Genomic DNA, 14,231 nt, shown 5'->3' with positions numbered 1-14,231 from the left:
GCAATGGAATGCCTGATACCTTTCGCTTGCTTTTTTTTTTTGTTCTTTGAACCAAGTAGGGCAGAGTCCTAGTCCAAGTAGATGTATCATACTTCTGCCCAAAAAAATAAAAGACTAGATGTATAATACAGAGTGATATGATAGTAGGCTTACCTCACTAGCAATGAAGTTTGTGAGTCAGGTAAGCCCACTCTAGGGCAAGTTACCATGCCAAAGCTCTCGGTTGTTGAATGGCCAGTAAGCAGTAAGTACCAAGCAGCAGCAACACCAATATTTTTATTTTCTTTTCTGTGAGGGAGCCAAAAAGTAAGTCATAAGGTGATTGATCAGGGCAGGGCAGGGAGAGATGGAAGCAGTAGTAGTAGGTGGGGAAAAGCAGGTGGGACAGAGGAGAAGATTCTTTCAATCTAATTGATTTGAAATTTGTTTTAGGACAAGGGTGCTGAATCAGAAAAGGACGTGATGCCAGATTGGTTGCTGATATGCAACAATGATCAGGGGGTAATTGGAGCACAAAGAGGCAGTAAGAGACAGCATTTGGGTTGGCCCCCACTCCCAGTGTCTTGGGGGGTGGCTCTGCCTCTACCCCTGCCCCTGCCCCTGCCTCTGGCTCCCGCAGGGCTCTGCCAAGATGACAATAATAGAGCGTCCCTGAACAGCTCTTTGATTTGACCACTCACTGCTCTCTCTCTCTCTCCTCTTCTATCCAAAATATGCTTCCCCGGGGGTTTAACCCTACATTGTCATATGCAAAAGAGAATGATACATTAATAATAGAGAGAGAGAGAGAGAGATGGGGAAAAGATGGAAGAACCAGATTTTTGGGATTCACAGTTTTTACTAGGACTACAATGATTCTTCATGATTTGCATATACATGTCGACAGCTATGTCAGCGGTACAGACTTGTATCGGGTACTAGTTTATCTTACACCGCACACATGGAACATTGTTTGGCGGATGCATTTGGATTGCATCGCATTTCCACCTTGGTTTTAGAATCTTGGGCAAATTTTTGTTGATAAGTTTTTAAGGCCCTGTTTGGGTGTCACATGATGAATTGATTTTCAATCTGGGGATTCACCTCTGCACTCTATTCTCCTACTTTGAATGGAGAGAGGGGACACTGACATCCTCCACCACCACCAGCATCAGCTTTGAGCTTTGCTGGATGCTGGTCTGTTGATTCCAGGTGTGGACAAAAGGGGGACAGGTTATGTTTTTTGTCTCAATCATTCATACAGGATATTATGCTTAAAGCCCACGCTAAGGCATTAATAGAAGATATATATAGTCTCATTCTCTCACACAAGATGCTGAGAGAGAGAGAGAGAGAGAGAGAGAGACTGTCACCAAATAACTGGGAGAAGGCGATTTGATTGGGTGAGAATGAAAACATCCCAAAACACGTGTTAGTTGAGCGGATTCCATTCCCATTTTGAAAACTTAGACTCAATATTTGCAGACACGGTACCTTGATATTATTCTTTGTATCTCTCCTAACTCCTAAGGCTGAGTTTGGAAAGAGTACAACAGAATCTTATATTTTGTATATATTTACACTATACATATTTGTATTTATACTGATTCCAAACCGAGTTTGTCTGCAGTGCAGACTTCATATTCACGAACACAAATGCATGGGAATAAAAATGAGAGAAATGCAGATTGTGGTAAATTTTGTTCCAAGTTTTTGCATCTGTTGCACCTTGCCTTGCAGCAAAAGATGTAATTGGTTGAACTTGATGGTAATTATATTTTGTTCATTTTACGAAAAGTAACTGATTGAGATTTGGATTGAACATGCAGTAAATATGAGTGAATGCGCCACCACAAGGTTAAATTGCACCCAAAACTCTTGATAATATTTCACAAAAAAAATTTTACAAAATTTTTGTGAGAATTTTTAAAATTTAATTTGATCAAAGCTTTCCAAGTAAAGTAACACACTATAAAGGGAGTGGTTAGGGCACATAACATTTTTCACAAATGCGGCACATCTCTAATAAAAAGCTTTCCATAACATTTTTCTTCATTATTTGTATTATTATAGAATTAAAGGGAGTGATTAGTATCCATTGGATTGGGATGTATTCCTCCTGATCCGTCAACCGGGAAGTTGGTGATCATTGATGATGATTATATTTGACCTAAATTAAAAGACAGTGAGATGCCCAGTCATCTGTTGTGTATAGAGGAAGCGGACTCCGTGACGAACTAAGGATCAACAGTGTGTGGACAGCCATTCAGACTGTAGTACATCTGAGCTGTTAGAGAAAAGTTGTGGTGGCAAGGTAGGTAGGCCATAAGCACGGTCTACCAACAGCCTAGCAATGCATGTCTTGCAGTGAAGGGAATGGGACCTTTCAATTTTCATTCATTCTATTTTCTATGGGTCCCACCCCAGAATTTCTAATTTCTCTTCACCAATATATATGAAACACCCAGATTACCCTAACCACCTGTTATGTCGCCATCCTTCACAATAGAAATGTGAAGGATTACCCGATTGGATATCGCAGGTGGGACCCGGACCATGAATTCTGGAGGACCCGACTTGTTTGTCACTAGTGAGTAGTGACCAATAGGGTATCTTGGATTGATAGTTGGCTCGCTGGAAAGGAAGCGGCTTTATCGGATCCTGTCCATTTAATCTTATTAAAATAAAGCTCAAGTATTTGAACAAACAGAAAATAGGAGAGGGTAACTACTAGCTAAAGAAAAGAACTGATGCAGATGCAGATCCAAAGCTTGCTTGTTGCTTCTTTTTCTTTTTGTCTTTCCAATATACAATGAGAGCATAATCTCGATTCTCATCCCAGTTTGCTTTGAAGATCAAGATATCAACCAGAAAACAACTTCCAAACACAATAAACAATAGAAAGCCCAAAACAAATATTGCTTCTAAAAAAAATTGTACCCATCCACCTTCTGTTTTCACTCTTTTACCCATATTACCCACTTTTATGGAGAGCACTTAGAAAGAGGTGTAGGAGGAATTTGAGAGAGAGAGAGAGATCCCAGCTGTAATCCTAGTTCTAGTGTTTCAAATTTCAATGGTGCAAAGCATCCGAAAATCCAGCACACTGATAATGTTGAAGCACCCTATTGGCTTCCCTTATGCCACTGAAATAAGCTCCATGTGTAGTGGAATAATGGGTTCTATGTGTTGCTTCGCCTGCAAATAGAATTTGAAGTGGAGGAGGAGGAGCAGCAGCAGCACATGCACAATTGCTGCTGCTGCTTTTCGGCAGTGGCTCTGCCATTGAATCAAAATCGTTTCCACTAGACCCAACTGCTACATAACTGTAAGAACCCATGAACAAAGGATCGGTTCCCCATTGACTCTTCAGAACGCTTCTGATACTTGGTTTTTTCCCCAGAGCTTTGTAAGTCTCCTCGGAGTTGACGTGCCCGTTGCTGCATTTATGAGTATTTGCTTGCTTTCCAGGTTGAGAATCTGATAAGAAACTGGAGATTGTGGCTGAAACTCCTTTGACAATCTCGTCATCTTTGAGACACTCAAGCTCCAGAGCTTCTTCCCCCGCGAACCATGAAAGTAGAACACTGGAGTTGTTGTAAATTGGGAAGACAGAGGCTGTCCTCCTCATCCACCATGGGATCTTCCGGTGCCTTAACTCGGAATCAGGCCGGTGGAAAACCATTTGCAAGAAGGGAAATGTTTCAGAATTCTCGCTTTGTCGATCATGGGTTTGATGATCAAGTTGAAGAAACAACTTGTTGACGACCCCGAATCCGAGCTTAGAAATTGCTTCCGCCTTGAAAGAGGGAAGGGGAGGACTAAACATACCTGAGTCTTCTCGAATTGCAGCTTTCAGCACCCCCAAGGATACAGTTACTATGACATGATCAGCAGACATGGTAGAACCATCTTCCAAGTGCAGCTTCACAGGCTTACTGTCACAACCGTTGTCTATCTCTGAAGATCGAAGACCCTGCGGCTTCCATTCGATCTTCTTAACTTTTCTACCCAATTGGATCACTCCAGCGGGTAAGACAGAAGCCAGCGATTCGATAATGCTCAAGTATCCCTTAGCAATAGTAATCTCTTCATCCGGGAACTGACGGTACTCACTCTCTGCATTGAAGTCAAGATTTAACAGATCATCGGCCGAAGTGTAAGTTCTTTCGGTGTTTTCATTCATTGCATAGATGGCTTCCTCAAGCAATTTCCGGCTCCAGTTACCGGACTCTTTATCGTCCTCTCCCTCAATTGTCAGAGCCCAATAAGCATCAAGGGCCTGCCGAAGAAAAGAGCCAATACTGAGCTCTGCCAAGCAGCCATTACGCTTACAATTTTGGAGAGCCTTGGTTGCAATTCTGTAATAATCAACTTCGTCGTTGGCTTGAATCAACTTCCCCTGAGCAAAATCCATCATCTTCCGGTAAAGACTGGAAATGGTATCGACGAGAGATGGATCGAGCTCCAACCCACCTTCGGCAATGGTTACTGGGTCTTGGGAGGAGCCATCCATGCACTCCCATGGCTGCTCGGAGTGCAAGGCCTGGATTTCCTGGGCAATTTTGTGAACAGGACTCCCACCAATGCCATGAATCCATGTTGCACCCATTTCAATTCGGTCACCACCAAACTCAGAAGTATGGATTCTCCCACCAATTCTAGTCCCACCCTCGACGACGCAGAGCTCGAACAGGTCTTTGGATCTTGTGGCTTTGTAGAGCAGATTAGCAGCTGTAAGCCCAGCCATACCAGCTCCAATGATAACAATTCTTGGCTTCTTGGCGACCATTTTGGCTAGTTTCTGAAGAAAAACAAAAACCAAGGGGAGAGAGAGAGAGAGAGGGAGAGGGCTGATAGTAAGTAAGAAAGAAGAGGATTTTATAAGGAGAGAGTGGGTATGCTGTTGCAAATAGTGAGAGATGTAGGGGCCGTCCATTTCCGATATATTTAGAAGATGTTTCGAATAAAGACGATGCTCTCCTTTTCTTGAATTCTATTACAGTAGTACCACACCAACACCACTATTTGATGACTGCTGAAAATTTTGTTGTTGAAAGCGGAATATTAAAGAGATTCCAAACTTAACAATGGCTCCAGTCCAAGGTATTGTCAGCATTTGATAATTTTTTTTTTCAAAGTAGCAACTCCAATGGCCGTGTCATGGTTCAGCAATTAAGGGGGTGTCATTTGAATGCTTTTGTTTTCATTTGTTTTGGAAATTGCTACTTAATAGATTGTGTTTTGTTGCAGTGTAAATTTATTTGCACTAGTACAAATGTATGGGAGTGCAAATATAAAAATATGCAAATTCTTATTTAATTTTGTTTTGAATTTTACTTTATTCTGTTTCATGTAGATTTATTTCATTTGTACTTCAATCAAACAAAATAAGTTAAAATTTGAAACAAAAATAGGTCAGAATTTACACTTGAATTGTTCGTACTTTCATAATTTTGCATCGGTGCAAATTTATTTGCATTGCAACCAAACAGAAACATAAGAACAAAAACACCTTCTGGAGCAATGTTTTATTTCTCATTTTTTATTCAAATAACAATACACATGTTTTAAAGACCATCAATAAAGTGTTCAAGTGTTCAACCTATTTAGGTGAGGCCCACGCCCCTTTGCACCAAAGTCCATTGGACTTAACTAATTAATTAGAATGGGGGAAACAAGAATCTAATACTAGAAGACATGATTAAACAAGCAATCGGATGAAAACACAGAATGGGTATGTATTGTTAAACAAAAGCCATCAAGGGGCTGTTTGGCATCGTTCTCGTTTCTTGGAATAACAGCATCACATAGGAAAAAATGGTGCTCCAGGAAATGGGTATTTGTTTGGAACCGTTTTTCCATAAAAAATTGTTCTCCAAGCCACATCTCGAAAATCGGGAAGCTATAGCTTGGAGCAACGCCAAATTTGGCATTTCCTAGAGCTGCAGCTCGATGCTGCCAACAGGGCAGTGATATTAAACTGATGTGGCACTGGATAATGGGACCAGTGCTTAAAACGTTTCCTGGAGCAATGGTACCAAACAGAAAAAGTTGTTGTTGCTCCAAGAAACGTCCTACCTGGGAGCAACGATTCCAAACAAAAATAAAGGCACTATTTTTTTGAGAAAACGGTACTCCAAGCTACACATTAGTAGCACCGTTTTCACAACAGCAGCATCAATGCCAAACATATACCAAAATAATCGTTTCTTAAAACAGGAGTTTAAAAACATGTTTTATGTTTCAGTTTCAAAGGGGAATAAATAACATATAGCCAACAACATGTTATTTTATATGGTTATTTTAAAAACCAAATTATTTTCTAACCAGCTGATTTTGTTTTATTTTCAGAATTCAAAAATTAAAAAAAATAATAAGTTACATTGTAAGTAGTATGAAACTGCTGAAATATTGAATGGTATATTTTTAAAATTAAAATCGTTTGAACATTTCGTTTCAAATGATTATTTCAACAGTGTCAATCATCAACTGATCATGAGGTGCTGGTCCCGTCTTCCATAATTCATGTTACCTTTGAAGTTTCAAGAGAAAAGAGATATCGTTTACAAGCATAATGTGTATACTAGTGGATGACCTTGTAGTAAGTACGGGGAATCAGTAATGTTAATTTTACACTATGGAATCAATAATGTTAAATTTATATTTATTAATATTTTAAATAATTATTAAAAATTTAAGAAATATTTATTTCAAAAAATAGTTTTTCAATAATTATTAAAATATTGATAGTTTTCTTTTTTGTTATGATACATAGAGTGTATGATTAACTAAGATTGATAGAATGTAGGGAGAAGTGATTGTAGATAACCACTTTTGTATTTTCTGTATTTTTTTAGGAATTGATTGAAAATGGTAATAATAGGTTATGGGTCTAGCTTTTCAAGAAAATGAGTATGTCATGTGTATGAATGGTGGGGAGCTATAACTTGACAATGGATTGTGGACTTGAACAGGAATTTTTCAGAAATTGCCACATGTCTAGCTTCTTAGAAAATGATAAAGCCATTTACCTGGTGGTAGTGGATTGTAGATATAACAATACCTGGTTGCCACATGTCAGGATCCTATCCTAACAAAAGCAATACACGTTGTATCAAAAGCTGCAATCAGTATCTGTCTATACCAATTCAGAACTGAACTTGATATAACAATACTAATCATTTAAGCCTTGTATCAAATTATATAGGGTTGAATAAATTGAATGGACCCGGCCCAAAACCCGATTATGAAATAGTATAAAGCCGAACTTAAAACCCAGCCCATGAACAGATACAATCTGTATATTTAACAACAAATATTGCATTTTTAATTTACAAAGGTAGAGAAGGGTAAGAAGTGGACAAGTAGAGAATTAAAAGGGACAGAAGGATGGTCCGGTAGTGGCCTGTTAAATGTGCAAAAGAAAGGTTGATGGGATTGGGCTATCTATAAACATATGTCATCTCATTTATGACGCTTTTGGCGTCGCTTGATTGCTTATCTTGGGTTTAAAAGAGGGACAACAGAATATTCGGTCAAAAAGCCGTCACCATAAAATATTTGCTGTGGCTATTCCTCAGGCTGCGGTACGGTACTAAATGATCCGCTTTCAAGTGTGTTAAGCCAAGTGAGCTTTATACGTCACATGATTAGGGAAAGCTTTTTTGCTTTTTTTCAATTCAAACCAATTCATATCTCCTTCCCACTAGAATCCTACCCACGACACTACATTTGTATATTGGGCTGAGTTTGTTTGCGGTACAAACTTTGAACCAGGGTAATTGTGCATCTCGGTTTGCATTTTTAAGCATTTGGTTGCCATACAAAAACGTAATGATTAAGATGTGAAAAATGTTTTTTCTGACATCTTTGTATTATGAGAAGAGTACAACAAATTTGTACTCTTTAATAATTGATGTATTTAACCAAAAATTTAAGGCCCATGTTTTGGGCCGTCTCAAACAAACATGAAGAATACAAAAACGGGTTATACTTTGCATTTTTGAACAGGAAAGAGAGTATTTATGGGAAGTACATATTTGTATTTGTATTACAATCAAATACATCTTTGGGAACATCTCCCCATGAATGATAACATGCAAACATGGGAGATGTTCTCAATGTACAACTGTAATGAGGGGTGGGTAGGCATAGGTAAGGTTATTGTGAGTAGGAGATCCGAACTCATCTTAGGCTACAAGGGGTGGGGATGGGGGAAAATATTTTTGCCCCATATTGGGGTAGGGTTTGCATATAATTCTTTGAATCCGATGATAAATTATTAAAATACCTCTAAGTTTATTATTACTTTATAATTTTCAATATTCTTCTAAATTTTCCTCAAATTGCTAAAATTTTAGGATCCCATAATCCAATTTCTATATAATATCATTTTTAAAATACCCCTAAAATATTTGATCTATTTTTAAAAAAATTTGAGGATTCTCTTGTCCCTAAGAAAGGGTGCCCTGCCCCAAACCTGCCCGTTGCCGTTTATAGACATAATGGGGGAAGGGGATCAAGGGGTAGGGGTTGGGGAGAATTGAATTGAAGTCTGCTGGGTCACCTATTACCGGTTTAACTGGAAGTCTGGAACAGCATTTAGCTTGTAAAAATATCAACAAAAAATAAAAAACGCGGTTTGACAAACTAAAGCAAACCCCAACTAACCCGGCTCGAAAAAAACCAACAAGTATAAATAATTACAGGCCTACCTCACATCCTTTATTCCTTTACATAAAGTGTCCTTTGAGCATATGATATTGTATTTGTAATACCCAGAACAGAACTGCATCTCTTTTTGGCTGGGCTGAATGGCTGATTCCAAGATCTTCATCAAAGGCCGTGCAGATATGTACAGTGTCTTCCTTAGCTAAAAGTCTAAAACCACGATACAAAATTCATAAAAGATTCATTAGACAAAGTCATGACAATAATTGAAGTCCTGAGACTCTGAGAAATAGTTAAAATTGAACTACGTACCCAGCTGGAGAGTTACTCTCAAGTAAGGTGCTGGTGCTCTCTGGAGTAAGAACAATAGTGGAGTACTGGAGGGGGTACCCCATTATTAAGGATAGAGAGCCCACCAACCACGCCATTATTGTAGTTGTAGGAACTAGGTAGGGAAAGCAGGACCCTGAATTACAGAACCAGCCATTAATTGCTTGGAGTTTTAACACAGAATTTAGTAATACTAATACAATAATAGATGAGTAGTTCACACTTCACAGTACCATAGTCATTATGGGGAAATTCGTCAAATCCTAAGTTTCTAAATTCTAACAGTCTCTCCATATCGTCTCTCGAGGAAATTTTCTTTAGCTCCTGTGGCTTTCTTCACTGGGAATAGGTCACATCACAATCTGTATAGCTAGAAGCGCCTTAGAAGGTAAATGTTATTCCCCCTTTCTTTACTGTGTTTTGCTTTGGACCTTTGGTGGTTGATTAGATCAACTGAGTATGAAAATAATGGGAAAAGAGAGATATTTATCACTGCACAACTTTTCAAAGGATCAAAGAGGTCTCTTGCGTCATCCTTTCCTTCCAAAGTTGTGCTTCAAAATTATATCTTCACAATTGTTCATGTGTCAGTGGCTATCCCGGCTTTTCAGTTTTGAGTTTTGACTGCCTCTTCACAATTGAATTGTTATGATTTAGTTTAACTTTAGTGGCCGGAGTTAGAGGAATATAGGGGGGTAAAGGATTTAGGTCGGGATTCGAATCGATTTGGTTCTTGAGCCACAGAACTTTTTCTTTATGCTTATAGCAGCTTCTGTTCATCTTACCTGTGGCTTGGCTTGGATGGATAGCAATTAGCAAACTGGAAAGCTCAAAGTTTGGAATGTCCAGACTTGAAAACATGCATGACCCCATCATGGCATCATCTGGTCTGACTTTGGTGGCATTCTTCATTTGCCTGCATGGATTTGCAGTTGTGGACGGAAGAGAAGTTCTGAGTTCAATCTTTTTTTTTTGGGGGGGGGGGTACTTATTAAGCATGAGATCTGAAGTTACAATCTTAACAAGAGATTTCAATTTGCAAACTCCGTTGACAAGACAACTCTTGCAACAATGCAACTTTTTAGCTTTTTACTACTTAATTTGCTGATGAACATCTTGCAATACAAGTAAGTGGGCTTGGATTGAGGTGGGTCGATGCTTTAAAGCTGTTGCCAAACCAGGGCTGAAATTGGGTCAGTAGCCCTCTTCACAGACAAGGCTGGCTGGCTCATATCTCAACCGGAATAGGATTTGGAGAAAACCCAAGAAAAGCTATGGTTGCCCTATAATTTACTTGATTTTGAGCATGGCCCAGCTCGATCCATAGGAGAGAGGAGACAACCTTCCCGTCGGGCAAAGGCCAAAGGGATCTAGGCAACCAATAAACGTTATACATGGGGTGTTCCAATGCCCGATGGGCTTTATATTCTGCTACCCCACCATAAATGTAATGGTTGAAAGAAAAACAAGAAACCATACTAAACAGGCAAACACCCACTATGTGGGTCTGGTTGATCTGATCATAGCACATTGATACTAATAATATTTATAAGATTATAATTAGAACCCTCAACTCTCAACTAAGCCTTGTTTCAACTTCATAGAATGTCTTGTTATATTCTGCTACATGAATCCGGCATCTCTGAAAATGAAGTTCGGGTCTCCACTCTTCATTCCCCAATATCCATGCTCCAATTCTGACACTCAGTCTTTTAAACTTTAAACACCGGTTTTAAATTTTAAATTCATAGTATCTTGTTATATTATTGGGAACAAAAAAAAAGAAAAAAAAATGACAAATTCCGAGTGCAGACAAGACGCAGTGGTGTGTTTATTGTCTTATTTGCTCTTGTTATCGTTTACAGTTCTTGGCTTCAAAGGATAATGAAAAACGGCTTCTGATCACCCAAAATGGATTTTATGAGAAAGGAAAAGTCAAAAAGCCACTAACAATCCAAATGCCAACAGGTGATTTTCTATCTTGTCGCGAAGGAGTAAGCCAGTAGTAACATGAGAGAGAGAGAGAGAGAGAGAGATGTACTGCAAATGCGACGCCGGCCCAATAAGGGCCCAAACTTATTCTCCTGAATGACTACGTCGTACTTCTGTTAGCAAAGTTTCAGCTCATGATGATCTGGGTCATACAGGGTTAATGGTTGAACTCTCTGCAGCCCAAGCCCAATAGGATAGTCGAAGCAAGTTAGTGTTAAAAAGAATCAAACTTAAAATAAAAGAGTATAAGGAATTCTTGAGAAAAAAAAATTTGAGGATAGAAGAGGAAACAAAGGAATCTGATTGACAGAAAGGACAGTAGAAAAAAATATGTTGGACGAAAAATAACTCATTTTTGTTTTAGGTCATTTACTAAAACAACCCCTGTAGTTTCATCCATTTATTCAAACATACCCTATAGTTTGTGTTTTACTAAAATACCCCCCTAGTTTGCATTTAATTACTTAACCCACCTTCCTTTAGATGACAATGAAATATGACAGTTTTGACCCTAGTGTCCATTTGAATAAATTTAAATATAAAAATGAAAATAGCCCTTAATAAGACGAGCAACCACTCCATTTGACTCTATTTGGTCATTTTTCAGTTTTCTATATGAAGAGTTAGGGATACTTTTGGAATACAATCATGACCCATGCCCTTGAACATTTTCCATTCAGTTTAGGTAATCATTTTACTATTTTCAGATGGCAAAACAAACACTTTTTAGTGAAAGGTTCAATAAGTAAATAGGTTGCAAATTATATGAGTATTTTAATAACATAAAAACTATGGATAGGTTTAAATAAATCCGTGAAACTATAGGGGTGTTCTAATAACTGACCCTTTTGTTTTCTATACACATAAATGCATATATATATATATATATATATATATATATCGATTAATTAATAGATTCCTTTTTATTCATATGGAGTTTTGTTTTGTTTGGCAAACCAACATTGATTCATCTGAAACTAAAACAACAATGAAGAACGAAAAGAGTTGTAAAACAGGCAAAGAACATTATTAATAAGAAAATGGGTTGATAAGTGGCTGAAGCTGAAGTTGGGCTGATTACTGTTAATCTCAGAAATTTTATTATTTGATTACTTTATTCATAATTTTGCAATGGATTCATATAGATGGTGATTATGATGATTTATCCACTAAAAAACAATATAATTCAACTCGAAGATTTTATACAGCATTGGGCCCAGCCCAGGCCCTTGGGCCGTGTTAATTCAAAATTTAATAAATGCTCTACCCAAACCTGCCCAAGTTGCAGCCCCATGTACAGGTCAGGCTGTCAGCAGACGTGGCATGGACGGGATGGTCAAGATGCATTCTCTTGGTGGGGAGCGCTGACTAGGCGTACAGTGACTTAGGAACAGAAAATTCACATTGCAGTAGAAATATCTGAAGACTGAAGGGCTCTGTCAAAGGAGGGCTAACGGCTAATGTAGCATATTCAAACCATTCACAGCTGAGGGAAACACTCTCTAATTTGGACATGAATTATGATCAACAGAAAATTTATAATTTCGTTCTCATTTTCCTTCTTACCCACAAGATTAGTTTGCTTTGCACTGTAGCCACGATGGTAGTCTATTAAAATTATTAAATAGCCTTTTTTGCTGAAATGATGAAATCCATGGGTGAAGATGATTCTTACAAGCCACGTGGCAGTTAACTAGTGGTCTAGGCTGAAATTCGACATGAAAAGAGTACATGGACCCCTTATAAGCTGTTCTGAAAGCTCCAAAGTTATGGAGGTCCAACAGAGTCACTTTCAAAATGGGCAACCCAGTGTGCATAGAGGGTGACATGGAGATAAACATGTAAGCAGGATATTAGGCCCAGTTTCTCTAAATGGCTAAACCTCGATCCGACACCAATCTTATGAATGTTCATAGCATCATCTACTCTCTTTTATTTTTGGCCAACCATGGAATCCATTTTAGATTTTTTTTTTTTATTTTGGTGCAATGTTTAGACCTTCAGTCATTACAACCAGAGCTACCTTGGGTAGTGATAACTCTCCATGGAAGCTGATTATCAATCCATTCTCCACAACAACCCCATTCCCTGCTAGCAAGTAAATAAGCCAGATTGTTCTCCACAAATAAACACAAAAGAAGCACGTTTTGAGCTTTAGTTTCCTAGCCACAAAGTGCCCATGGTTTCCTTTGATCTAAGCACCATAACCTGCAAAGATAAATTTAGGGGGGTGTTAAAGTGTTCTTCAATGTGAATTGTTTTTCTTGTTAAGAGTAATCATCTGGTTTTGAAAACAAATTGTTTATTACAACAAAACATGCAAAACATGTTATTTGTTATAAATGTATTTTCTGTTTCTAAAACTAAAACCAAATACATATTGTTGAGTTTCTGATCTGAAAAACATGTTTTTGTTTTAAATCATATGATACATCTCATCATCTTCATGAATCATGCAATACTGTATTCCAACTTTGGTTTTTGTTTTAAAAGTTATCATTTTGATTGCCTCAAAAACATGAATTGCTTTTTGAAAAAAAAAAAAAAAAAAAACAAATTGTTTTTGCTTTTTCAAAACAAAAACACAGTTCAATAACATGTTTTTGTTTTTCAACACCCCTAATGAATGATTCCTTCATTCCTTCTACAATCTCAATTGGATGCCCTGTATCTCCTTCAATAACTTGGATCAACATTGGTGTCCTCATGAATAGCCCTGTATCCAGCCAGCTCACTCATTGGGCTAAGGTTTTAGTTATTTTGCTTGATCACAGTGGTACAGCAAAGCATGTTCAATGGTTTCATGGCAATGGCAGGCTTTGTTTCCAAGTTCCAAAGAAAGCCCAAATAGCTGACCAGAACCAGACGCTTGTTTCAATGGGGCCATTACTAGTTGTGGATCCAAGAGTTTGGTCGGTCCTTGGACAATTTAGCCACATAATAAGAAGCTCAACCGACAGAAAATTTCCGAGTTTCCATACAATCTGTTTTCTGTGCAGTGACTCAGAAGGTTGGAACATGAACTTGATATCCTGAGCTATTTCCTCCATTGGTAACCAATGATGAACTCGTTTGAAGACTGAAGAGCACTCCTGCTAGTCTGCTACCACCAATGAAAAATAAGGACAGAAAATCAAATTTCATAAATAAATAATTACAAGTCATTAGTACTTAAACTACTTATTCTGATTTCCAAATAATGGGAAAATAATAAAAGAAACTTTTTTGGGGGAGATAATTGACGAAAGAAACATTGG

The 14,231-nt window shown here is 38.1% G+C and overlaps 1 protein-coding gene across 1 annotated transcript; it reads right to left on the bottom strand.

The window, feature by feature from the left end:
* Nucleotides 1-2,736: 2,736 nt before the first annotated feature.
* Nucleotides 2,737-5,224, bottom strand: PAO5 (polyamine oxidase 5). The gene has a single exon (XM_010263825.3). It carries the CDS (start codon nucleotides 4,916-4,918, stop codon nucleotides 3,053-3,055), a length of 1,866 nt encoding a protein of 621 aa, XP_010262127.1. The 5' UTR covers nucleotides 4,919-5,224; the 3' UTR covers nucleotides 2,737-3,052.
* Between the last annotated feature and the right edge of the window lie 9,007 nt (nucleotides 5,225-14,231).

Source organism: Nelumbo nucifera, chromosome 8 (genome assembly GCF_055504915.1).
Source record: "Nelumbo nucifera cultivar China Antique chromosome 8, China Antique-T2T, whole genome shotgun sequence".
NCBI lineage: Eukaryota > Viridiplantae > Streptophyta > Magnoliopsida > Proteales > Nelumbonaceae > Nelumbo > Nelumbo nucifera.
The sequence above is the reverse complement of the archived record's forward strand: the minus strand, read 5'-3'. Positions and strand labels throughout refer to the sequence as shown.